Source organism: Chaetodon auriga, chromosome 14 (genome assembly GCF_051107435.1).
Source record: "Chaetodon auriga isolate fChaAug3 chromosome 14, fChaAug3.hap1, whole genome shotgun sequence".
NCBI classification, from domain to species: Eukaryota; Metazoa; Chordata; class Actinopteri; order Chaetodontiformes; family Chaetodontidae; genus Chaetodon; species Chaetodon auriga.
In genome coordinates this window covers 4,637,883-4,661,537 of record NC_135087.1, presented here as the reverse complement: position 1 = coordinate 4,661,537, position 23,655 = coordinate 4,637,883, and the positions used below count along the sequence as shown (strand labels likewise).

The window sequence follows — 23,655 nt, the reverse complement described above, 5'->3', positions numbered from 1 at the left end:
AAGTGTGCGTGAGTGTCATCAGCAGCAGAAGATAATTGACCTGCACGGTGGTTGAGCCCCTTCTACCTGGATGATGTACACAGTGCTGAGAGGAGGAAATAAGATGACAGTGAGCACACAGTGAAGATGAAGTGGGGAAACCAAAGCATCAAAACAGAAAGCGGTGCTCTCATGGATGTTCGGGGAAGGAAGCACAAACACACAGTGTCAGTCCGGGAAGCAGAGAGTCAGGGAGGGAGGAGGGAGGAGGGGAGGGAGGGAGAGAGAGAGACCTGGAACTGAAGTGCACCATAAACCTGAGCTCGCTGGCATTTCTCTCCAGTCGGCCCACGAGAGTGAGCTGCACCACTGGATGCACAAAGTTTATCCTCCGTCAGTGAAAACATCACATGGGTAAGTTTACAGTTCTCTGCTTTTTCATTTGAAGTAATAGAAAAAGCTTTTCCTGCACCAGAGCAGGGAGGTAACACACATTCCTTCATACGCCTGCAGCACAAAGCAGTGTTTGTTGACTCGGGCTTCATGAAATTCAACTCTTTCCGCTTCGTGTTTGCAGCTGAGTGTTCATCAGCCTCTCGAGTCGTCCTCAGATGCACTAAAACTTTGCTCTTTTGTTCATTGTCATAAAACATAATGTGTGTTGGGCTCTCAAACCTCTGAATATGCTCCCAGCCGTGACGGTGAGATTAGGGATCAGATTGTTAAAGATAATAAGATAATGTGGGGCCGCCAAATTTGTGATTTGAAGGGACTGCAACAAATTTTAGAGTCATTACATCAAATTTGGACAATTTGGGGTTTATGGGAACAATAATGAATTTTAAGATTGTGACAATATGTGTATAATCTGTGCCAATTTTGGAGGATTCTGGGGGGAAATAAAACAATTTCGGGGACTAGTTAATTAGATTTTAAATAACAAAGTTTAAGGGTGCTCTCCCACATTTTGAGGTTTGGGATAAGTGGAACAAATTTTGGGATTATGTCTTCATATTTTTGGCATGTTTTACCTAATTGTGGTATTACATAAACAAATTTGGAGGATTTCTATCAACTCTCAGCAATCAGTGAAGATTTTGGGACCTTTACAATAAACACATTTGGGAGCACCTTTCATATTTAAGGGCGCTGTGACAAATTTTGTGATTGTATCAGATGAAAAACTGGAGTTGAGCACCAACTTTGGGGTATATGGACACACAACAACAACTTTTAGGATTATAACAAGAAATTATTGGAACACGACGCCTGATTTGGGAGATTTTGTTGAAACTTTGTTTTTTGGTGGAACTGGATTAAAATTGGGATCAGAACAATACACTTTTGCCAAAGTTTGACAATAAGGTTGCACTATGACAAAAGCTGGAACTATATCTAATTGTGATTTTTTTAGGGGAGCAATGCCAAACTCCAGTAATTCGGTGGCACTGCAACAAATTTGGGTATTTGGCGTGCTATCAGCTCCTGATTAGATCCTGAGAAAGGCTCGTTCCAGCCCCGGTGGTATCTGTTCGCTGTGTAAACTCTACTTTCCACTGACTCTTTCAACACTGAAATATTTCCAGTTGCAGCCATGGAGTGCCTCAAAGATTGCTGCAGGAACTTGATGAAGAAGAAGGGGAAGGAGCAGGAGACCCAAGGTAAACTGACGTCCTGCACGGCCGCACAATCAGACAGCTCTGACAGAGTGGTTTGTTTCTGATGATTTCCTCTGCTTTCAAGTGATCACACTGAAGATGCCTCCAAACAAGGCAGCAGGACGGGAGCTCGATGAAGAGAGGAGGGGGGTCACAGAGGATTACCTCCTGTCCAAGCTGCCCCCGGATGGCAGAGAGGTGCCGTTTGTCCTGCCGACCTTCAAGGCCTCTTACATCCAGCCCAGAGGCTCCCGCTACCCGAGTTTACAGTCTGGACTGCAGAGTACGTACCCACTGACTGGCTGCTCGTGTGCCTTAAAAGATGCTCAGTCTCTTCAAGAGCTTAACTAATTAAACTAATTTACACATTGCCACTATCATATCCAAATGAACTGCAACACCATAGAAACCTGTCCTGGATATTAGTGTTGACTTAAAGGCTGGGCTGGTAAACAGTCCCAGCATCATATTGTCTCTAACCACACTGAATACACAACGTGAAATAATTAAAACACAAATGATATTTCGTCACTCCTTCGTGCTGCACATTATGGCTGCTAGAACAGACTGGACTTTGAAGGTGTGGATTTGGGACAGTGGACACGCAGTCCAATCCACAATATCAAAATTTTGTCTCTTCAGATCTTGTAATTGTGCTCCAGCCTGGAGCAAACTGGTGTGGGACCATACATGAAATCTAGCCTCAGCACAGGGTTGACATGTTCTCCACCAAAACAACCTCACCTCCACTGTGCCTCATGCATCTAAGTTTCATTAAAATCAGCTCAGAGGTTGCTGAGGTATGACCTGACATTTGATTACACAGGAGACAAGCACCAGGATATCCTGTTCCTGAATGAATAGCCACTTTCTTTTAGTTTACTGACTGAAAAGAGCACTTTGGCCAAATGGAAGCTCGCTGACCTCCTGCTTTCTGACCGCAGGTTCAGCCCGCAGCACGTATTCAGAGAGGAAGGCAGAGCTGCTGGGCACCAGTCACCTCCCCTACAGCCTCGAGTCCAGCTTCCGTCAGGGTCAGATGGCTGAGTTCATCTCCCCCGGCTCGACCCGCCGCAACACGCTGAAGAGCAGAAACTCCAGTCCCCAAAGTCCAGGTAGCAGACGCAGCACTAAACTACATCTACGTTTAAGTCTTTCTTCACAGTGTGGGTACGATTTTAGTGCAGCTGTGGAAAGAAAAGTGTTGTAAATCCTGGGATCAGAAATCACATGTAGCTCTGAGTTAATAGCAGGAACCTGCAGACTGACACGCGAAGATTAAACCACCTTCATGTGGACTGACTCTTTGCTTCCAGGTTGGACTCTGAAGCCGGGCGGCGAGCAGCGACTGAGCAGCTCCATGTTTGATCTGTCCAGCTCTCAGAGTCACATGCAGGTGAGACTGTTCTCTATCTAATCTGTATTCACACAGCCTTTCTCACCCTGTGTCAACCAAGACTAAATATAGTTTTATAGTTTCCACCGTCCTCTGCAGCGTAGTAGAACATTGCAAACGAGCCTCGCAGGCTGGTATTTCATTTAAGGGGCAAAGTGAGGGGGTCCGTTCATCTAGAGGAGTTTATTAAGAAGCAGATGTGGACGTGTGGAGCTAATCTTCAATGACACTTATGATCTCAACTGTATTGAGAGCCATTCAGATATCATCTTTACTGATAACAAAAACATTTCAGAAATGGTGCCACTGATAAAATAGCATATTATAAATGTATGGAGGCCCAAATGTGACATAAACCTGTGATAGTTTATGTTGGATATGAATAATAGGGAATACATACATGATTAAACATAGTAAGTCCAAACTTTCTTACCAAAAGTTTGTATGTATATATGAAGGTATAAGGCTAACAGCTAGTTAGCTAGCTTAGCACAAAGACTGGAAACAAGGGGAAACTGCTAGCCTGGCTCTGTCCAAAGGTAATATATAAAAAAGCATAATAAGGACTTGTGGTTTTTACAGGGGATTATGTAACAGACTATTTCTTATCTGACACATAATCTTGTAGGGATTAAACAAATAACATGTGGCGTGTTAATTAGTGATCCTTTGAGGTGTTGGTACGTGGATTTTCTTACCTTTGGACAGAGCCATGCTAGCTGTTTCCCCCTGTTTCCAGTCCTTATGCTAATCTAAGATAACCAACTGCCGGCTGTCGTCCAGTACTGAACATACAGATAAGACAGTGGTATCGATCTTCTCATCTAACTCTTGGCAAGAAAGCAATTAAAAATGTCCTTTAAAGATAACCAGATAAGTTAATAAATCAAGTTTTAATCCGATTAACCTTAGAAACACACTTAGAAAAACAATCTGAGCCTGCAGAGGCAAAAACAAGCACTTTTAGTGGACGTGCTTTGACGAGCACGTCTGCCTCCAAGGGTTACGTCGCAGCCATTGCAGGGTGTTTCACGGCTCCCAGGTGAGGTGATATACTAGACCAATCCAAAATGTTTTGGACCTATTCGTCATTCAGACCCAAAACATGTATAAATAGGACCCAGGTTACAAAATACCAGAAATAGCCTTTTGTGAGTGCCTTTAATGTGAGTCACCGGAGATTAACTTCAGCCTCAGCACTCACTCCTGCAGTTTCCCTGAATGTATTTCTGTTTGCTGCGTATGATTCAGCTATTGATTGTCTAGAACGAAGTGGTATTTAATCAGCATTACAAAAAGAAAACAATGAGTGAGTTGGGGCGTATTTCTTTGTTCTGTAAAGGATGTGGTGTAGCCTGTCAGCAGCTTTGTATTACTTCACATTAATTGTTGAGGCTGCGTTACAAACTGTCAATCTACACCCAAAACCTCGATAAACATTACAATCGCTCATTCACACTGTGATAAACGTCAGAGCAACGTTAATGCAACACACTCCTTATTTTGCATGATGTGAACCAACATGGATCCATTTCTACACACTTTTCACTTGTGCTAATGTCCTTATTATCCAGAGCAACAGGCGGTGAGCACCGTTCAATTAGTCCAAATGTTTAGCTTGGCAACATTATGAGCAAACAGTAGCGGGTAATTAAAATCATAAAAGGTACAACACCTTGGCGTGAGATCTACCAGTAAACTAATACACCCTGGTTTCCAGAATGAAGGTGTGAAATGAAAAGCACATGTGAAGAAATAAGCACTGGTGACAGAATGATTTTCATTGGCTATGGCAGCCATCCATCTTTTCCTCTACCGCCACCAATAGGTTCATGGTTTTGAGCGAAACATCTTGGCAGCTATTGGACGGATTGCCATGAAATCTGATTCAGACATTCGTGGCCCCTATTGGATGGATTTTAATAACTTTGATCCCCTGACTTCTTATCGAGCGTCACCATCATGTTAAAATTGCCTTTGGTGACTTCAAAGCTGCAGAATCTTCTCATCAGCCTGCACTTTGTGTTTAGCCCAAATTAGCAATGTTCGTGAAAGTGGAAAACATGCCACCTGCCAAACATCATTGGCACATTCACTGCTGTAACTGCAGCCTCCCAAAGCTGCTAGCATGGCTGTAGACTTTTGGTCTTGTTGAACATAAAGTTTTGTGTTTCAGTAGAAAAAAATTTGTGAACCTGTCACGCTGTCCTGACGATCTCTATGTGTGTCTGGATTCACCTGCAGCGCTTCGACTCCGTCTCCAGCGTCCTCAGCAGCACATCCTCCATGATAGGCTCCATTGAAAGCAGTCTGGGTAACTTCAAAACAGATTTGTCTCCTTTCCCTTTCAAACTTTCTGTTTGGATGCAAAAAAAAAAAAAGAGCCAAGGAGTCATGACTTAAGTGTGATTAGTCATGACCCTGCGTTGTGTAATCATGAAAGGTCTGCCACAGTAATCACGGCCAAATGTTTTCACTGCAGTCCAACATTGAGCTTCAGAGATAAGCCTCCTTACGTAAAGAAAGTATTATTCCAGGAAGACAAGCAGCTTTGTTGTAATAAAAGATAAATGATTTATTTGAAGATAAAATTGTTTTTCCTTTCAGTCATTGTTGTTTTCTTTCAAATGCAACCGATGATACAAAATTCCTGCACTGCCACAGCAAATTACCACCTCTGCTACTTCGGTTTCATTTGTTGTCCTGTATACTATGCAACAATAATGTACTACCCAAAATAAGCAGTGCACATCACTGAGAAGAATCCAGAATGCTGAAATCATAGATGATACATTTTCATATATACAGTATTAGCTTTTAACACTCATCAGTAACTTAATATGACCAACATTACATCCAATATCATCCAATAATTTGTTCCTGTTGTGCTGCTGTCGTCTGATTTCCCAACTGTCACAGACTCCATCACCCTGTCCGGGGATGAGCGCGAGCTGGGGAAAGTGAGTGTACGAGTGAGCTACCAGGAGGCTCTGGAGCAGGTGTGGATCACTCTGGTCCAGGTAAGGTTACATGATGTGAGGAGAGGGGAGCGTGAGGATACAGAAAGCTCCATTGTGCTGTCCTGCAGCATTTCTCAATGGACCCTCTGTGCGTCCAAAACAGAGCTCTGTTCGCTCCTCTCAGTGCTCCATTAGCTTTGGCTTGGACACATCGGAGGAAAAGGTTGTTTTTCAAGACACAGATCACTGTGTTTCCAGTGATCCGTGTATTCGAGGAACTCATGCAAAGGGCAACACCCACAGTGTGTCTGTCCTGTCCATACAGTGTTTGATTTTTAAGGCTTTAATGTAGAGACATACGCTAATTCTTCAAAGAATGTGGGCAACCTTTCCCACCCAGCATTAGGATTTTGGTTTGAGGGTTAATTTTGCCCCAAAGACATATCAATGCAGCACTTGAATTATCCAATGGGACATCTGGATGAACATGTGGGACACTGAGGTTGCACAAATGCCCCTGTTGTATGGCATTATGTCACAATTGGTTTATAAAAGGACATAGAACTTTACACCCTAAACTAAAAAAATATATATATGATGCATACGCAGTTTGCTCTAAACCTGTTTGCTTAAAAAAGCTATAAATATATTTGACCTTCTTCGACTAAAATGTTCTTTTCCCTTTCTCATTATCAGTGCTCAGACCTCAATCTTCCCTCTGATGGAGTGGAACAACAAAAGATTGGATTTAAAGGCATCATCACCATCCCCAAACTGATACAGTTCAAAAGCTCAGTCAAGGATTACAGTCAGGTAAAGCCGAGGAGCACTTTCTAAAGCCTGATGAAAGCGAGTTATCTTGAGGTTGAGCTTTCGTGTTTATGGTTACATCGCTCAGGTTTAAACTGCTATGTTTTAGGCTTCTTATTCTGTCTGTTGTGGAGTTGTGGTGGAACCACCTGATTGTCCTGTCTCTGTTCCTTAGGATGTGTCCTTCATGGAGACCTTTGTGTTTGCGCTGCATCTCCAGCAGTTGCGCGGCAGTGCGCTGGTGTTGCGGCTGCAAACGCACAACCCCAAGAAACGCACAGTGGCGGAGTGCGTCCTCTCCCTCCGACAGCTCGACTCTCAGGAGACGGAGCGCTGGCTGGACCTCAACCCTCCGTCCAAATCCTCCGTGAGTGTTCACTTCACATATCAGACCAATCGTACCAAGAGTCTGGTGTCCACCATATTTCAAATAGTAACACTTTGAGAGAATGGATTAACAGGAATTAAAATCTCAAACTCAAGTTTCTTTAACCTCAATTTAAAGTGCTGCTCCTATTTTAAATATTTAGTCCAGATCTTGATTATTGAAGCTGACTTTGGCACCACAATGCAAAGAGTAAAATGAAAATTTGGATAAATTGCGGCAGCGTGGTCACTAAAAGTAAGAGAATAAACGCAGAGGAGCAAATGATGACGGACGTTTGCTGACTCACACGGTCTGAATCAACCAGGGGAAATAATCAGTGCTCTGTTTGGTGTCATGGCAGCTTAAAAATATTATGGGTTGGAGCAATTAGTTGATGTTGTCTTACCTGCTGTCCAGCTGTTGTGGCTAACAGGAAAAACTTTCAGTGTGGGAATATCCCAGACTTTTACTACTTATTCTCCACCATTGGCTGCTGTCTTTTATCACCCTTGTATGTGCACAGTAAATAAGAACAAAAACGCTGTGGGCCTCATAAAACTGTCCCCATGATGCATTGTGGCCACTGGCATGTACCGTGCTCTTGGCCCTGACAGGGTAATATTGACGTCGAGTCAGACTTTATGTTGTTGCATAATCGCAGGAAAAAGAGAAAGGATATTCATTATCGAGGGGAACTTGGAGACAGGCTTTTATTGGAAAGAAAAAACCAGAGTGTGGATTCTGGAAATGTAAGACATGGAAAGTAGGTCAAACCTCCAACCATTTCAGCAGCAGAGAGTGGTTTTGTTGATAAATGGATGCATGTCTGGCTAGTGAAAGTAGAATGTGAACTGTTTGTGCACTTAGTGGATCAGACAATGAATCATCATTAGGTTCTCAGAGGGACAATTTGATAGTCAGTGAATTTACCCATCTGGTGGACACAAAAGGCACAAATTGTCCAAATCCACTGTCACTCAGGCTCTTAAGTGCACAGACAGCTGAACTCTCAAATCTCAAGCAAAAAAATATCTGCAGCATTTTGAAAAGAAGGAGGGCAGTCTCAGATGAATCACACATGACTAACAGTGTGCAGCCACGCAAGGGCTATGCGTCATCATGCTAACATGTTAACAATGACAATGCTAACAGGCTGATTAGCATTCAGCAAATATAACGTTTACCATGTTCACCATTTGGTTTGGAGCTTGCTAACGTTTGGTCATTAGCACTAAAAGTATTGTACTGCTGAGGCTGACAGGAATATCGTTGGGTTGACACGTATTTCGTTGTGAACCAATAACCAATCAGGTGATAAACTAATTGAAATTTTGACCTGATGACGGCGCTAAAAGAAAGGCAGCTTTGTTGAGATAGTTCACTAATGTTAACCCATCTAGAAGTTGTGGAAATAGTTGGTGACGAACCAGCAAACCAACAAACTGACATTGCCATCCTGCATGGCTAAAAACAATAAGACAGATTAACACGGTGTTGCTCTGCTCTGTGAGTCATAATGTGTTGTCTTTAAAGGTGAAATTGGCCAGAAAATTTTTGTTTTTAGGAATGGAACAATTGCTATGGTAGGAAATTACAGGAAGGCATTTCTCCTTCTTTTAAAGTCAAATGTAATATCTCAAACTTCACGACACCAAGTTGAAGAAAAATGACAAAAACACGTCTGGCCTGGTGAAGCACAGTGGTTAAAGGTGAAAATATTAAGCACCTCAAACTGCTGGTTTGATGTCAGAACCTGAATGCTTGAAGCACTTTGTATGTTCCTGTGGCCTTTTTTTTTTTTTTTTTTTTTTTTTTTAAACTACAGCTTTTTGGCCATTAATTAAAGGTCAGACTGTTGTAAAATCACAGACTCTTAAAGTGCAGCTCCAACTGACACCAAACAGATGTACGGGCATTTTACACTGATTGTTCTGAGAGAGCTGCCATAAAAGGTCAAAATATCAAACTCTGAAAGCCCGTAGCTGCTAGTGTTGGTCCAGTTTTGAAACTTGAAGATGGCTGATGCCTCTTGGAGGACATGTTTTCTTGAAGTCCTGACAAAGAATAATACCATACAGTGAAGACTGACCTGCTACCAATGACACACGTGCTCATGTCTCATCTTACAGTTTCTTTGTACAATCAGAGGACTGGAAAAAGAAAGATTCTTTGTTTATAATCCAAAATACACGACTACATTAATAAATTAAGACATAATTGAATGTCCTCTTTCAGGTGTGCCACTCTGAGCTGCATCTCACCACCTGCTTTCAGCCAGTCAACGGACGCATCCAGCTGCAGGTCCTCGCCGCCCAAAATCTCCCAGCATCCTCCTCACCCCTCACACAAGGTAGATGTCACTGGAAATGGTCTTGAACTCCAGTAACTCCACCAGTCCTGTGCGATTCATCTCAGTCATTCCACTGTTTCCACTCTGAAGGGTTTTTTGTCAAAGTGGAGATGCACCAGTTGGGGCGGGTGGTGATGAAGAAGAAGACTCGTGTGCTGAAGGCCTCAGGCAGGCAGTGTCAGTGGAAGGAGACTTTTCACTTCCTCCTGGCAGCGTTGGACGAGGCCTGCTCGCTGTCAGTCAAACTCTACAGCCGGAGCTCGGTCAGGAGGAAACAGTGTCTCGGACAGGTGAGCTGATCGGACACTGGATTTTCAGGAGTTGCACCCAAAAAGATCTTATTAACTCAAGCTGTTTCAGAGGCTTTTCTTCTGACACAACTTGACAAACTTCTTGGCATTAAAACTAAAGGATGTTAAGATTCCCAATAATTGCATAAAGTATCAGCAGCATCATTAATATCAATACACAATGAGGGAGGCAAAACTATCAGCCTTAAAGAGCAACCGTGTAACTTCTGCTGAACAGCGGCCACCGTGGCCACAAGTGGTAATTACAGGATACTGCCACACTTTTTCCCTTTTGTTATAAGATTTTTATGATTATTTTATTTTGTTGTTACAGATAGCAAGAATAAAAAGCAGACATAGAAAATAAAAGGATACAAAAGGGCTATAAAAATAATATTTCCTTGAGAAGAATGGCTCAGTTTCACAATGGAAGATTTCACAGATTTAACCGTTTAAAGATTTATCTGAGACATGCTAACATTAGCTCACATTAGCCAAGAAGCTACTGGCCAGACCAGACCAAGCAAGGCTATAGAAAAGCACTAATGCGCATTGAAGAGGATGAGGGTGTGTTTTATTGCTTCTAAGAGGAAGATTGTGATATTTCTTCCTTCAAAAGTGAGTCTCCTTTTCAAAGCACCCTCCAGGCCTCATGTTCGCACACAAACGTGTTCTGATTAAATGCAACAAGCTGAGCAATTATTGCCTCCCCGCTGTCTCCGGCAGGTCCAGCTGGGATTCGACAGCCCTGTTGCAGAAGCAGTGGAGCAGTGGAAGGACACGATGGCTCACCCAGAGAAGGTGGTGTCTGCGTGGCACAGGCTGGGCGCCACCTAAACGCCTCCTCCTTACTTCCTCTGTGCACACTGCAGATGTGATGCTACTGTGCTGCAGGTCCAGCTGTGCCCGTTTGCTTTTCCAGCCTTCTGGCCACAGTCCTGTACGCTAGCTAAGTCGACTCTGATGGACCGGACTGTAAACTACTGAACGTGGTCTGAATGCCCTCGGAGACCAGATTTCCACAGAGAAATTTAGGTGCTCGGTTGTAAATAGGGGTTTCGAACAAATGTAGGTGCTGGAGAAGCTTTTTTGGTGGTTTTTGTGTAGAAAAAAAGTAAGTTTTTCTTTAAAAAACAGTAGAGCATTGACAAGAATTCAGCTGCGTAGCATTTAGATGTATTTAATGCTGTATTTTGTAAGTCACTTGCTTTTTAGTGAAAACCTTGTCACTCTGTTTCAGTTAGATAGAAAGTTTACAAGCAGAGAAAACGACCTTTAAGTCAATCTGACTGTATCAAACACGTTTTCAGTCTGTAGTTGAGGTCCATCTTAATCGATAAGCTTTTTTGACAATGAGAAAAATATAGATCTCGACTTATCCTTTAATTCCCTAAAAGGTGAGATCGAAGGTTTTCCCTGAACCTAACTTAACTATAGGATATCATGTTACTGTACAATACAGCAGTATCAGATCTTAGCTGTACACTTTTGACAGTAAAGCACTTTATTTTTTATGTATTAATGTTTTAATGTTTCCAACTGAGCGATTAAAAGTAGGAGCCGTTCTGAAATGTCACGTTCGTTTGTGTGTTTTTTTTTTTTTTAAAGAAACAGGTGAAGACAGGATTATTGCAGATTTGAGTGAATTTTTTTAATGTCTGGCTTGTGCCTCAAGAAGGAAAACAGGGCAAGGTCTTCAGCGAGTACATTACACACAGTGTGCAGCAGCCGTAAAACAGGTCAACATCCATAAACCGCTGTCACCACGTCACTCTTTATTGAAGAGGCCCCTGACTGAGAAATCTCAAGGTACACAGCAGGATAATCTGCCACAGTCTTTCTCCTCCTGACTCTGGAACATCCTGTTTTTCAATTCCACCCTGTATTATAAAAGGCAATTTAGCTACTGTACTACTGTTACGTCTACGGGCAATTTCAGTCTCAGTGACTTATAGAAAAGGGCGTTTGTGGAAGAATCAAAACAATTTCCTTTCACTTGCAGCACAGTTTTTGTTTTGATTGCAATGCCTTCACTTAAAATACCATTTCCGGCAAAGAAAAACAAAATATCCCAGTTATGAATCCTGGAAATGTGTTAGTTTGGGGGTTTTGTGAGCATCTTTGGTGTAACATTGGCACATTTGGGAATAAAACCCTCAGGTTTATCATTCCAGTGGGAATCCTGCCTCCGTTTCAGTCTCATAAAGCATGAGATTGACCAGCGACGTGCTCTGTGTAACCAGCTGTGGATGTGGACACGCAAACACACACCCAGTGAACAATAAGCCTGTGGACCAGGAAAACAGAGTCCGGCGAGTGTTTGCGCTTTGACTGTGTGACCAGGACAACCGGCCACTCCACGTGAGCCAGCCTGCGTCAGAACCCTCCGTATCCTGACGTGCCTAAACACCACCGTCTTTTTTTATGTAATTAATGTTTGATTTATGGTTAATGTTACACAGAGGGCATTCCAGACACACCTTAACCCGTGACTCGACTGAACGCCCAGCTCAGAGGAGCATGTTTGACTCTCTCTCAAGAAACCTGCTCGAGTCTCAGAAGCAGGATTTTTGGGTTATTGTTCCGCTGTGTGTTTAACAGATTCCTCTCTTGACTCTCATTTGGGCGGTTGCCATGTTGAGCCTGCTGCAGATTCCAGTTGTCTTGTAACTGCATGCTTGCATGTGCAGGTTCCTTCACCTGTGAGACAGAATGAGTTTACAGGAGTCCTGCAACAGAGAAAAGAGCTGAAAGACACATGCCTCAACATACCAAGGCCCTTCATCTGGCTTTCATCCAAAATAAAGTGTTATATGACGACATGACATACAGCCCCCTAAGCTTATTAAAACTCGCTGACAACGTGTTGGAAAAAAATCAGAAGTCCTTGAGGGAAGATAAAAACAAGACATATATCCTGCTGTGACATCTAATTCCTTCAGGAAAGTAACCCTGCTGGATTTTCTGTGAGGATTTTCCAGCTGGATTTTCAAGAAATCGTGAAGATTTCCATCAGAATTCGCTGTTAGCAGCTGAAATAGATGGCAGTATGCACACAGACAGTCAAAACTGTAAAAGGGATTATGGTGAGCCAAAGCTGCAGCGACTCCAAAACAAGACAATATTAATGGTAAAGAAAGGTTGCTTTAAATGTCACAAAAATTCCTGACAAGAGAAACTAGAAAATTCAAACTGGCCCCAAGAAACTTTTGCAGGAAGATGCAGATGGTGATTTTCTGTATATTGTCAACAATCTCATGGGAAGAACCAGACCAAAGCTGTATAATACTGCCAGCCTCATCCTTTAAAGGTCCAATATGTAATATTTATATATTTATTTTAGTTTAAAATTATCAACAGAATGTGAAGAAATAACAGTTTCGATGTCATGTCAAAGATGTCTACGTTGCAGAGATATCTACTGAAGTTAGCATGCTAACCAGCTAGCTCGTCCTGTCTCCTAATAGCGCTTTATAGCTACCTCAAGAAGCCTGATAGTACAGTACTGAATAAAATAATAGGTCAAAAAAGTGAATATTCTTACCCTTCTTTTCTGACCAGCTTACTTGCCTCGATAACTCATCGCAAAAGCTCCTAAAAACCCCCGTCCTCTACCCGCCCTGCACTAAACGACAGACAGACACAGTTAGCAGCTAGCTAGCAGATAGCAGAGCATCAAGCAGCTAAACAGATGATGGAGACCAAAACAGAGTTAAAAGAGAGTGAATACTGGGCAGAGATGATGATTTCAAATGAATGCTGATGTATCTGCTGGATGTGTTAATAAGCAACTGCAGTTTTTTTGTTCACAGCAAGTTTCTGCTGCCCTCCAGTGGCCATAACATCAGTTAGTTACTTCTTCTAACCATTAGATCAGTCCAGAGATTTAGAGGACGTTGCAGTCATTTTGCTGCTAGCCTCTCATTTCTGTTCTTTCTTTTGTGACTGACAGGAACCAGGAAACAGAGACAGAGCAGAGAATAAAACCAGCAGAGCCCACATGGTCACAGTCTCAGTAACTATGCTCCTCCAGGCTCACAACCACATCATCCTCATTAACCAGGTATATGTGCACCCTGTCCTCCTGTTGGGAACAGCTGTGGTCGACCACCAGCTGCTGGCTCTTCATCAAAATGGGATTAATAAAAACCAAAACCCTCTTATCCATATGAAGGATGTTACCCTCCCTACAGCTTCATCTCCTGCATTTGAATTCTTCACATACTGAAATTGATGGAGCGAAAATTCATTTTGAGCATTTGGTTCACAAAGATTTTCCCTGTCCCGTCTGATTTTCTCTGCCTCACACACACACACACACACACACACACACACACACACACACACACACGCGCGCGCGGTGTAGGTGAATTGAAATGACGTTCAGGTAAAAGCAAAGTATCTTTGAACAGAACATTCTTCACCTCAGAAATCCACCGTGCCAGTATTCAGGAGTCTTCATCAAACCATCAGCCTCCATGCTGAGCCTCTGAAGGAGCCGCTGCGCCCTCATGTGATCACTGGCAGACATTGCAGGATTGGACTGGCATGAGAGTATTGAGCAAGGTGTGAATGTGGGTGTGTGTGTGTGTGGGTGTGAACAGGGTGACGCACTTACTGAGGAAAAAACTTCCCTTCCCTTATGTTCAAAAAGCTGAGCAGGCAGGAACAGGCACGGCTCAGATCACACTGGACAGCATGGATACAGACAAGAAAAAGGGCGCTCTCAGAGAGGGATTCCTGGTGAAAAGGGTGAGACTTTTTTACTTAAATTAACATGAAAACAAATGCAGTAAAATATAGATTCAGCCTGATTGCTGTTTTAAACTGGTTGCTTGATTTCTGGCATATTTACAGTTCTGTTTATTACCATGCACTGTCCCTGAGAAATGAACTGAATAAACTGACACTGAACTGAGTCAGTGGCACAGTAGTGAGGAATGTAGCAGATGGTATGCAGAGTTTTGCCTATTTCTTCCACTGATGTTCTCTAAATTCATGCTAATTCAACTGTTTTTCATCATTTTTAATAATCTGACCACAGGGTCATCTTGTACACAACTGGAAGGCGCGCTGGTTTGTGCTGATGTCAGACAAGCTGCTGTATTACAAGTATGAAGGAGGCAAACGGGACTCGTGTCAGCGAGGGAAAATCCTGCTGAAGGACTGTGAGATAACTTGTCCCTTCCTGGAGTATGAAAATCGACCGGTGAGTTAATCCAGTGTGTTCTTTTATAGGTAAATAAAAGGATTCAAAAGGTTTCAGAAGTAGAAGATTACAATGGAAAGTCAGCTCGGTTAGACCTCAAAGAACAACCAAACAGTGGTTAAACCCAAAGAAAGTGAAATGATATATGAATCTTTATGTGAAACAGTTTAAAATGAGAAAATTATTTATTCTGACTTCATGTGCCTTCATGATTTGGTTTGAATCTGCCATAAAAATGAGCAGAAATACGCACAAAGACTCAGATTACAGTCCACATTTCTCATGTCTCAACATGGAAGCGCCACATTTTCTCCTCAGTGTTCTTCTTTGTTTATGTTTTTATTGGTAGAAGCCACATCGTAGGTGTGGTTTTACCCGCCGAGCCTCGCTCTGATCGTCTCAAACCTCATCTGATGAGGAGAAAACGTCTCGCCTCAGGTCACTGCGTTGTCAGGACCTGATCTCCATCGACTAGTTGTTCTCCATTTTTGGCACAGCTCATCATCTGGCAATAACAAAACTGAACATCAATCTCCTTTTTATGTGTTTCCTAGTTGGTGTTCAAGCTCCACACAAAGAACGGGGTGGATCACTTCCTGGAGGCTTGCTCCCGGGAGGAGAGAGATGATTGGGCGGCTGACATCACCGCCGTGGTCGACAAGCTGCGGGAGGCCGAAGGCGGGAAGGTGACAGACCAGGAAGACCCTGCAGGATCCCAGCTGCACAACATCAACCTGAGGTGAGCTTCACAGACTCTGCAGCATCGTCAGCAACCTTATGCTGGTCTCACTGTCGCTTTCTAACTTCCTCAAGCGTCTCCGTCTCTTTCGCAGCAAAGTGTTGGACTCCATGTATGACGTCCACAGTGGTATCAACATGAGCACCCACGTGGAGCAGGGCAGCACTTACAGCAACTGTTTCTCAGGTGAGTCTCGACAACATCTTCATTCTTCTCCATCATATCAGGTGGTGTTTGCCTGGACACATTTCAAATGCATCCGCCTTTAGAGTCTATCAAGGCTGTGCAGAATGGGACTGTAGCACCGATCAGTTCCTGTCTGTGTGGTTGTATTTGCTGTTTGTGTGTTTTTGCAAAGTAAACCATAGACACCTGCGTGATGTCCCCGCAGGTTCAGCGGTGGTGGACTGGCTGGTGTTCATGCAGCTGGCCCTGACCCGTGTGGAGGCCCTGACGCTGGCCTCGGCCCTGCTGGAGGAGGGTTTCCTGCGGACCGTCGGCCTGAAGAGTGTGGAGGCTCTGCGCACGGCCGCCCTCAGCGAGCAGTTCATGGACGACTCCACTGCGCTGTACAGCTTTGTGAGTGCTAAGAAGTCCCGGTGCACTGACCTCCTGCATTTATTGAGATGGCAGACAAAAGGTTGGAGGAGTAACTGAGTCACAGCTTGTTTATGTTCAATCGCAGTCTGACAGTTTAAAGAAGAGAGGCAGTGTGAAGGCAGAGACGTCGCTGTCTGCAGTGGAGCTGAGTGGAAAAGTGATAAAGAGAGGATATCTACTGAAACAGGTAAACACGCTGAATCAGCATTCAGCAATCAACATTGCTTCCTTCATGTCTTATAAACATGATGCGACCAAACGGAGACACCTCGAACTAAGACGTGCTCCCACTTTAAACACAGGGACACAGGAGGAAGAACTGGAAGGTGCGGCTGTTTGTGCTGCGTTCAGAACCTGCTTTCCTTCACTACTTTGATCCCACCAAGGTGAGTGTGCAGCTGTGGACTTCCAATAATGAATCAATGGCTGATTATGTGAGTAAATGATGATGCAGAACAGAGCATCGTGATTCGCAGTAACTCACATGCACAAATCTGAGTCACTCTAATCCGCTTCCTGTCTTACGTCACCTGTCAGGATGACATCACCCCCGCTGGCGGCTTCTCTCTGCGAAGCTGTCTGGTGTCTTCTCTGGACGACAACGGGGTTCCCTCAGGTGAGTCACGACTCCGCCCCCAGTGACCTCAGACACGTGTTCATTTCTAAACAAGCCAATCAGAGTCAGAAGATTGATCCCTGAGGGGAAACTGGGTCAGCTGCAGTTGCTCCCATTGCAGAACAAGTAAATAAAATTAAAAATAGGAAATTAGAAATATCTTAAAGAACATATAAATGTGTAAAGATATGTACACTGTACTACAATATGAATAAACGTTATGAATAACTGTGACATATGAAAAACTGTGTGGAGATCACAGAAGAAGAAAAGTTGCTGTTATTTCAAGTTTTCTGATCACCTTCACAGTGAAAATGTGTCATTAATGAACCCTAATTTCTCCTCCCACTCAGGCGTGAAAGGCAACATTCAAGGCAACCTGTTTAAAATCATCACTCGGTCAGACACACATTACTTCATCCAGGCTCCGACCCACCAGGAGAAGATGGACTGGATCGATGCGATCAGAGAGCAGACATAGAGCGGCGGATTAAACCCTAAACCAGCCATGAAGACGACTGAATTTACACATTCCATGAATGTAAACAGTAGCAACAAACTGGGAACATGCAATCAGATGAAAGTGTTTGTGGTTACACAACATTTCTGCTTATTTATCTCTGAGATGCCGCTGCTTCAACTTGATTATTCTGCATCTTAAAGGGAGGATTTAAAGGCTTTTAAAAGCAGTTGTATGTAATCCACATAATTTCATCATTTTCTAAACCTCCCTTCTTTTATGTATTTGTTTTTTTTCTTTTTTAGCTGTAAAACCCGACTAAAACCCGGGTCAAAGGGTGAGTGTCCCTCCATCACAGCTGCCATCAGTGAACTCGTTTCTGTTGGACATCTACAAAGTTCCTTTGTATAGTTTGCATACTTGTTCAAAAGCCAATAAAAATATTCTTGAGGAAAAAAAAGCCCAAGTACTACACTTTAGTACAGTTTGAGGGTACTTTTTTCTGCAGCTTTATACTTTATACTCACCACGTTTTAAATTCATGGCTGTAGTTACTAACATTCAGATGAATGTAATAAATCTGTAAAATATATTAATGAATTGTTGCTCTTAACCTTTTTGGCCGTGACCTGTTAGAAAAAACAGAGTGTATTCAGGGTCTTTGGTCATCTTTCAAACGTCTACGAGAAGCATTTTCCTCTAAATGCTAAAATATCAATGACTGTCTGAGGCCCAGAGAAGATAAATTAACCAATATTTAATAAATAATTGCAAGTACTTGTTTTTCTTCCTCCCTCTTGTATTAATCATCTCAGTTTATTTTGGGATAATACCTCATAAATCAAGTAGTTAAATCTAAATCCACCACAGCCAGCTTCATTTCCACCAGTATGAACACAATAGTAATGTCACACATGAGAACAAATGAGTCATACTTATACTTTAAGCACATTTTGCTTTTAAGGCTAAGCAGGATTTTGACTTGTAGTGAGCTGGGTTTCTGCAGGTCTTAAAAAGTCAGAAAAAACAGTGAATGCAGCTTCCTAAAAAAAGGCCTTAGAAGGTATTAAAAAGTCTTACATTGAATTTACAGAAGCCTTTGCATGGCCCATTAGTTTTAGTTATGAAATGTGTTTTGACTGTTGCGATGGTGATTTTACAGCCATGAAAACTTGAATTAACTTTAAATGAATTAATTCTTTTTAGCTGGTTCATCCATCCATCACTTCCTCCCAGAATCAAATCATTAGAAATCAGAAAATTTGTCCCTCCCGGTTTCCCATCAGAGTTTCATACCAATATGACCATGAAACAGGTATGAAATTATATTCTATGCGCTAATAAAATACAAAAAGTCTTACATTTAACTTGGTGAACCCTGCAGAAGCCCTGAGGGCAGCAGTTTTAGGAGGTATTTTTCACCTGAGTAAAGGATCTGACTCCATGAGGAAGCTCAAGTAGAGACAAGAACAGCCTCAGGAGGCGTTTATGACAATCACAGAGTTTGAGTTGAGGCCGGCTGCTCCCAGCAGTCGCAGACAGGCACTCCCACTCAGCGGGCCTTTATCTGGATGACTCAAGCTGAGCTGGTGTTGGTTTACAGCCTCGTTCCTGTGAAATCACAAGTGACACAACGCAACGCAGGATAACGCGGAGCCGGTTTCCAAGCAGCTGTTACTCAACCACAAAACGGAAAACAACAAAAGAGTAACAACAAAGGTGATTTATTGCAGTGAAGTAAAGTCCATATGAAACATTCACATCAAAAGTGCTAGTGGTAAAAGAAAAGTACACAAACCAGCGGGCATGAGTAGCTTTTAAAAGCTCGAACAGAAAGTGTGACACAGCCTGATCCCTCCAGCTCTGCGCTCAGTCTGGAGGCAAACTCAGAGGGACCTACTGTGTGTTTTACTGGCATGCACTAATGTAGGCTACTGAAACTGTTTTACATTATTCCACCTGTTACAGTACTTACTCGGGCACAGAAAGACAATCGATTGACTTCAGAGACATTCATCTTCATGCAGGCGCTCGTGAACATAAGTGCTTTCAAAGGTTAACTCCAGAGAAATCAAAGACAAGCGTCTGAGATCTGAATGCACAAACTGACGCGGCAAACGTTGCAGCTTAGACCAAACTTAATTAGCTTCAGTTCAAATCACATTCTTCAGTTTATGTAAGACAACGACGACTGCTGCATTCAGTCATTATCTTCAAGTCCCCAAACAGATAATCTAGTGAAGGCACTTTGTCTTAACACGATTACGAGGCAGGCGGAACTTTATTTGGAACCGGAGACGCCGAACATCCCCACCATGGGTTAATTCATTCACTCAAAATCTAGCTCTATTCTAATCGTATGTACTGAATACTGTCCCAAAACATCCTTACGTATGGTTTTTTCTTTTGTTTTTTTAATGCTGGTGTTAGGCCACCTTGGTGAGCTGTAGATCTCCAAAGACTCGTAAGGCAGTGAGGGAGGCGAGCCGGGAGAGCCGGTGGGTGAATCCACACAGAGGCTGTCCGTCCACCAAGATACGAAACTGCTGGTGCTCACAAACTATCTCCATCTAAGAGTCAGGGGGAGGAAGAGCAGACGGTTAGGGGCTTTTTCATACTTAAAGCTGCAAAAAACACACATATTGTAAATCATAAACAGAGGAGATAAGAAGTCACAGATGATCCTGAAGGTTGATCTTACAATGAGCAACATGAACGCATCATTTTTTGCCAAAGTTAGAACAGTTTTGTTCATTTTAATCTGAACTTAACTTGGTTGCTTATTCGTGAATATTTGATGTCACAGAGCAAGTTGGACGGCCATAAGGTTTGATTTTGCCTGCCAGGTGTTTCGAACCATGTGAGGTAAAAACGCTCTTTAAATAAAATAATATCATATTTCATGATCTGAGCACTGAGTGACACTTTGAACTTTGTTAATCACTTAAGGGAATTTGGGATCCGAGCACAATTTTGCATCTTAAATACATCACAGCAGGTGTTTGCTTTGGCCCCCTGGCCCACCATTAGGTTCAGTTTGGGCCTCTGATGGAAACAGTCTGGGCCCCCTGTTACCGAGAAATAATTAAGACTTGAAACCACATTTTTAGGGGCTTTAAGGACAAAATCTACTACACAGAAGCACCTTGTGCAGCATAGTGATATAATGCTGCGTTCAGGGTGAGAAGATGAACCTACCTTGAAGGATTCTCCAGCTGCAAAGGGAAAGAAGGAGAGGGTATTTTCAGCCGGACCCCACTTCCCAGCCAGGCGGGCGTTGCGTTGGACGGCCTTATCCGGGAAGTTGACCTTTAACTGAAGTCCCACGTCGCCCTCCGTGTCCTCCTCCTGAGGCTGACTGGACAGAGTCACCTCAATGCTGTTCAGAGACACGGGAAGAGATCAGGGGCGGACGAAAGAGCTGCAGAACACACCGCTGAGTACATTAACTCAAGCTCTGCACTTAAGTACAAATTTGAGGTACTTGTTGAAGGAAAGTTCAGCAAGTACCTCAAATGTCAGTTTATACCTCTACTTCACTACAATTCAGAGGGTCAATCATAATAATCTGATGATATGTAAGATATAATATTATAATAGTCACAGGGGACATTTTTCTGCATTGAGTACTTTTAATACTTTAAGCACATTTTTCTGCTTATACTTACATACTTTCAGGATTTTAACTTGTAATGGAGTATTTTTCCAGTGTGGTATTCATACTTTTACTTCAGTAAAGGATCTGAATACTCTCTCTACCACTGCTGACATGCAGCTTCACCGCCTCCCTGTCTGTCAGTCTTTTCTTCTGATGGATCAGCTGTGTTATAGACCTGTAGATTCGTCAGAGAACAGTGACATCTTCTGGTCTGTATAGTTATGAGTAATGAAGAACACTGAATAATAAATGATCTTGAGGAGCAGCAGTGACTTTAAGTGCATGACTTTGATCATCACCAGAGCAAAAAGCCTGAGTTTAAAACGTGTGGAAGCCACGCTGGCTTATTCCTGCAGGAGAATTTACACTCACTTTTCAGTAGTGGAAAATACCAAAGAACTCAAATACCGTACTTAAATTAATTTACTTGAGTATTTCCATTTTATGTCACTTTTTGTCACATTTTTTTGTATTGTCACTGCATTTCTCTCACAGCAAATCAAAACATATGATCACTTTATAGGATATGATGCACTGCTTCACATTAAATTATTCAAAATAAAGTAGCCTAGAAAAACTTGGCCAGCTACTACATTGAAGTACTGCTGACATGTTAATGTATCAGGAATAATAACCCAGAGGCCACTCTGCATAATACAAGGTTTCTTTTACTTTTAATTCTTTAAGTACGTTATGTGCTGTCACTTCTGGTACTTAAATAACATTCTGAGTGCAGAAATTTTACTTCTAACAGAGTATTTTTTATACAATGTGGTATTACTACTTTCATTTGAGTAAATGATTTGAATATTACTGCTTGTGGTCATGCATGCGCTTTATGTTTGGACCTGATGGCATGCAAAGCTCAGACATGATAAACAACAAGCTTCTGTACAAATCTTTCATTTTGGCATTGCAGTATTACAGTTTTTGGTCCATTTTACTTGAACCTGATCTGAGTACCACAATGACAAAGAACCTGTTTTTGGCAGCAGATTTTTGGTGACACTGGTGGTGGATTTTTAATATCACAATGAGCTGGCAGGACTAAGTTTCACTTAGCAGTTAACCTGGCTCTTATTATCACAGCACAATCACAACAAAGACATCAAACGAAAAGCTCTACAATAACCAGCCATGTTCAGGGTCCTTTGAGAGGATTTGTCCTTAAAACCTTCCTGATGTTTCTTCAGCTAAAAATAAGTTTCTTGACATAAAAAAAGTTCTGCATCATAGTTTATTTTTGCACATCAGGTTTTTTTTTTTTTTGGCCTAATTGTCATCTTTAGCTGGACATAATAGACGCCTGAGGGAATAAAAAGCCAGCTGATGTTATCATCCAAAGAAATGCCAGTGACTCCTCAGATTTCATGGGATTTGCAACTCTCCCACGCACACTCGCAGACTAACCTATAATTAGGAAAGGCACTGGCATCACGAAGATATTTTCCCAAAACAGGGACGAGCTGGGTGGTTGGCATCTGCACCCAGACACAGCCAACAGCTGCCTATCTGCTTTAACATTCTCTTTTATGGCAGGCCAGAGCATTTTAACACTGACTCTAATTGGCTGCCGCACATCATACGTGCAACAGTATACCAATAATGTATAATTATCTTTTATGACAAGACGAAAACAGGTGTGTGCACTAACCTCTTGGGTTTTTTGTTAATAATTCCCATAACAACCAGTTTCATTGAAGGCCGCATCCCACCCTTTATCTCTCCGATATACTCCCCCTGTGAAACAATAGAGATGTTTATAGGCACAGATGAGGATGAGGCCTAAACAACACAGCGCTCTTAGTTTATGGGGATGTGGATGAAGTCCTTCATCATGCAGCCTGCTGGAGTCTCAGTCTGCGGCGAGCTGCCACCTATGGCACCGATGGGAACAATAGCTTTATTGATCCGCATTTTAAACAATCAGTGACTCAGCTGGACAAACTATGCTTCTTCTTCTTCGGCGAGCCTTGCCGAAGTCAGATATTTTAAAATGCATTGGTAGTTTTGCAGAAATCTTGCAACGCATGCCGTAAATCCAACAAAACGCAGTTACGTACATGTTCTTTCTTGTCCTTTTCTTCCATTCCACTCAGGGCGTGATGCGGTGTGGAGGTTTCGGGCGGTGATGCCAACTGAGGACTGATCGGCTCTGCCTCCAGCTGGCAAACCCCGCCTGTACCACGTTGTCATAGAGACAGGCTCCCGGTTTGGCTGCGATGATGGTGGGAGACAGACAGAGAGGGAGAGACGGGGGATATATTAAAAGATAAAGAGACAGCTCAGTGCTGATCATCAGTGGGACAGACAGTGAACCTGGCCTCCCTGGAGCATTTTCTCGTATATAAGTCCATCATTCATCTTTGTGCAGCGAGCCCCCTCTAACATTAACCACAGTCGGTGCATCGGAGAAGAGCACTTCAACAACTCTTGCTCAAAGTAAAAATACACTCTAAACAAAACACGCATTGCTGCGCTCTATCTCCTAACTAAAAATTACATGAAAGCGCTCTTTTTCTAGATCTTTGTCAGCTGCATCACATGATCCACATCAGCAGAT

General features: G+C 42.7%; 3 protein-coding genes across 3 annotated transcripts; 2 read left to right on the top strand and 1 right to left on the bottom strand.

Annotated features, from left to right (window-relative positions):
• Window positions 1-276: 276 nt before the first annotated feature.
• On the top strand, window positions 277-11,358 carry tc2n (tandem C2 domains, nuclear). The gene is made up of 12 exons (XM_076749157.1): window positions 277-393; window positions 1,566-1,640; window positions 1,723-1,920; window positions 2,582-2,752; window positions 2,954-3,033; window positions 5,278-5,347; window positions 5,953-6,053; window positions 6,690-6,806; window positions 6,979-7,170; window positions 9,406-9,520; window positions 9,611-9,810; window positions 10,537-11,358. The coding sequence occupies exons 1-12, from the start codon at window positions 390-392 to the stop codon at window positions 10,645-10,647; spliced, it is 1,434 nt and encodes a 477-aa protein (XP_076605272.1). The 5' UTR covers window positions 277-389; the 3' UTR covers window positions 10,648-11,358.
• Window positions 11,359-14,458: 3,100 nt separating this feature from the next.
• Window positions 14,459-17,905, top strand: plek2 (pleckstrin 2). Its single transcript, XM_076749336.1, has 9 exons — window positions 14,459-14,562; window positions 14,855-15,019; window positions 15,574-15,758; window positions 15,853-15,944; window positions 16,150-16,337; window positions 16,444-16,545; window positions 16,661-16,744; window positions 16,896-16,974; window positions 17,328-17,905. The coding sequence occupies exons 1-9, from the start codon at window positions 14,509-14,511 to the stop codon at window positions 17,453-17,455; spliced, it is 1,077 nt and encodes a 358-aa protein (XP_076605451.1). The 5' UTR covers window positions 14,459-14,508; the 3' UTR covers window positions 17,456-17,905.
• Window positions 17,906-19,142: 1,237 nt separating this feature from the next.
• On the bottom strand, window positions 19,143-23,333 carry LOC143331249 (galectin-related protein B). The gene is made up of 4 exons (XM_076747933.1): window positions 23,156-23,333; window positions 22,747-22,832; window positions 20,633-20,813; window positions 19,143-20,004 (listed from the first exon to the last, which is right to left on the bottom strand). Exons 1-4 carry the CDS (start codon window positions 23,180-23,182, stop codon window positions 19,861-19,863), a joined length of 438 nt encoding a protein of 145 aa, XP_076604048.1. The 5' UTR covers window positions 23,183-23,333; the 3' UTR covers window positions 19,143-19,860.
• Window positions 23,334-23,655: the final 322 nt, after the last annotated feature.

Coding starts and splice junctions, on each gene's coding strand:
- tc2n (XM_076749157.1), top strand. Junction 3,034..5,277: donor GCTCTCAGAGTCACATGCAG/GTGAGACTGTTC, acceptor ATTCACCTGCAG/CGCTTCGACTCCGTCTCCAG. Junction 7,171..9,405: donor ACCCTCCGTCCAAATCCTCC/GTGAGTGTTCAC, acceptor GTCCTCTTTCAG/GTGTGCCACTCTGAGCTGCA.
- plek2 (XM_076749336.1), top strand. CDS start 14,509: ATGGATACAGACAAGAAAAAGGGCGCTCTCAGAGAGGGATTCCTGGTG. Junction 15,020..15,573: donor TGGAGTATGAAAATCGACCG/GTGAGTTAATCC, acceptor TGTGTTTCCTAG/TTGGTGTTCAAGCTCCACAC. Junction 15,759..15,852: donor CTGCACAACATCAACCTGAG/GTGAGCTTCACA, acceptor TCTCTTTCGCAG/CAAAGTGTTGGACTCCATGT.
- LOC143331249 (XM_076747933.1), bottom strand. CDS start 23,182: ATGGAAGAAAAGGACAAGAAAGAACAT. Junction 22,833..23,155: donor AAAAGGACAAGAAAGAACAT/GTACGTAACTGC, acceptor ATTGTTTCACAG/GGGGAGTATATCGGAGAGAT. Junction 20,005..20,632: donor CAGCTGGAGAATCCTTCAAG/GTAGGTTCATCT, acceptor CCTGACTCTTAG/ATGGAGATAGTTTGTGAGCA.